This window comes from Corapipo altera, unplaced genomic scaffold (assembly GCF_003945725.1).
Source record: "Corapipo altera isolate COAL_440 unplaced genomic scaffold, ASM394572v1 57294, whole genome shotgun sequence".
NCBI classification, from domain to species: Eukaryota; Metazoa; Chordata; class Aves; order Passeriformes; family Pipridae; genus Corapipo; species Corapipo altera.
The window spans coordinates 1-2,443 of NW_020888946.1; the positions used below are offsets into that span (position 1 = coordinate 1).

The 2,443-nt window shown below is 54.9% G+C and overlaps 1 protein-coding gene across 1 annotated transcript; it reads right to left on the reverse strand.

The window, feature by feature from the left end:
* Nucleotides 1-228: 228 nt before the first annotated feature.
* LOC113942099 (tenascin-X-like) lies at nucleotides 229-1,883 on the reverse strand (the record flags this gene model as incomplete). Its single annotated transcript, XM_027633237.1, has 2 exons — nucleotides 229-582; nucleotides 1,536-1,883. Coding segments are annotated over 2 exons (702 nt in total), but the record flags the coding sequence as incomplete, so codon positions are not given.
* Nucleotides 1,884-2,443: the final 560 nt, after the last annotated feature.

Genomic DNA, 2,443 nt, shown 5'->3' on the forward strand with positions numbered 1-2,443 from the left:
ATGAATGAGAATAATGCTGATGGGTGAGGATCATTATGGTGATGGGGAATGATGAAGATGATGGTGGATGATGGCAGGTGTTGGTCATTAGGTGGTTGAAGGGTCAATGGTTGTTTGGATGTTACCAAGGACAGTTTGTTCTCGAAGGTGGGTGGGAATGAGATGGGGCTGAGATCCCTTGATCCCTCCATCACTTGATCAATCCATCCCTCTCACTTTCCCCCTCACCTGTGACAGCATCAGTGGAGACGCGGTCGATCCTCTTCCCGCCCCGCAGCCCATAGAGGTGGAAGCGGTACCGGTGGGACGGGGACAGCCCTGGCACCGTCACCGAGCGGGACCCGCCATCGATGGGCAGGGCCTGGGGCTGGCCCTGGGCATCCCGGTACTGCAGTGTGAAGGAGTCAAAGGGGCCCTCGGGGACGCTCCACTGCAGCCCCACGGAGCTGGGGGTGACGCTGGAGACCCTCAGCTCCCCCAGCACTGCCCGCACCGGGGGGACCTCAGTTTGTTGGTGTTCATGTTCGTGGTCCTCAGCTGGGGAGTCCTCAGTTGGAGGAGCCTCCGAGGGTGAGGCTGGTACTGTGTGGAGATGGGTCAAGGCAAGATGTGGAGATCTACCACAAGCCTCTCCTTCTGTGCACCCATCAACTCTCCAGCCACATTCATCCTCCCGTCTGTCCTTGCACACCCCTCTCACCCTTCCCCTCACTCATCCAGGGTACAAACCAGCCAGACTCATCCCAACCTGCACCCATCCGTAAACATGTCCACCCATCCATCCATCCATCCATCTATCCATTCTTCACTCACTCATTCATGACTCCATCCCCCCTTCTTGCATTTCACCATCAGTCCTTCCTTCCTCTTGTTTTTCTGTCCATTCCATCCATCTATACACCCATACAAGAAACCCATAAGGGCCTATGCATGCATCCATCCATTGATCAATCCACCCATCCAGCCATCCATCCCAAGAGCACCACACTCATCCCTCCAATCCAGAAGCCCCCAGCCTTTCTCCATCCACCTCTCTTCCCACCCCACAGGACCCATCCCATCTCCATGACCCTTCTCCCTCACACCAGTTCATGGATCCATGAACCCCAGGACCTACTTAGGCTCCAAACACACATTAAGTCATTAATTGTCCAATTAGTCACCTGATCACCCACCCTTCCATTCCTGCTTACATCCATCCATCAATCCATCCACCCATCCCCACTTCCATCCATTATACATCCATCACTCTATCTGATATCTCTTTCTACTGTTCCATCAATCTGTCCTTCCTCTTTTATTTATGTCCATCCTTGCTCTTTATCCTGTCACTCATCCACCCATCATCTGGACATTCATCCAGCCATCATCCACCCATGATCCATCACCCTCTTGGTTCCTCCATCCCTCCATCCAATCCATCACCCATCTGCCATCTCTCAAACCCTTCATCCCACTATCCATCCCTCTCATCAACACTCCACGCATCCCTCCATTCACCCACCCACCCTCAACTCTCTGACTTTCTCCCTCACCTGTGACAGCCTCAGTGGAGACATGGTCGATCCTCTTCCCGCCCCGCAGCCCATAGAGGTGGAAACGGTACCGGCGGGACGGGGACAGCCCCGGCACCGTCACCGAGCGGGACCTGCCATCGATGGGCAGGGCCTGGGGCTGGCCCTGGGCATCCCGGTACTGCAGTGTGAAGGAGTCAAAGGGGCCCTCGGGGACACTCCACTGCAGCCCCACGGAGCTGGGGGTGACACTGGAGACCCTCAGCTCCCCCAGCACTGCCCGCACCGGGGGGACCTCAGTTTGTTGGTGTTCATGTTTCTGGGCCTCAGCTGGGGAGTCCTCAGCTGGCGGAGCCTCCGAGGGAGAGGCTGTGTGGAGATAGGACAAGGCAAGATGTAGAGATTCACCACCTGCCTGTCCTTCTGTCCATCCATCATCTCTCCGGCCATATTCAGTCCCCTGTCTGTTCTTTCATCTTCAACCCCAATCCCCTGCTCCACTCATCCAGGGTACAAACCAGCCACAGACTCATCCCAACCTGCACCCATCCATAAACATGTCCACCCATCCATAAATATGTCCACCCATCCATCCATTGACCCATCCGTCTCATCCCTCCAACCCATGAAACCTCTATCCATCCACACACCCAACTATCTATCTGTTCTCCAACCACTCATCCGTCACTCCATCCCACACTTTCTTCTATTGTTCCATCCATACTTCCTTCCTCTTGTTATTTTGTTCATCCCGTCCATCCATCCATCCATGCACCAATCACCCAGCCACCCAGCCACCCATTGACCCTTTCCAGGAACCCCACTCTACCCATCCATCCATCCAATCCAGGATCTCCCATCCATTCTCCATCCATCTTACTTCCCTCCCCACAGGACCCATCCCCTCTCCATGACCATTCTCCTTTACA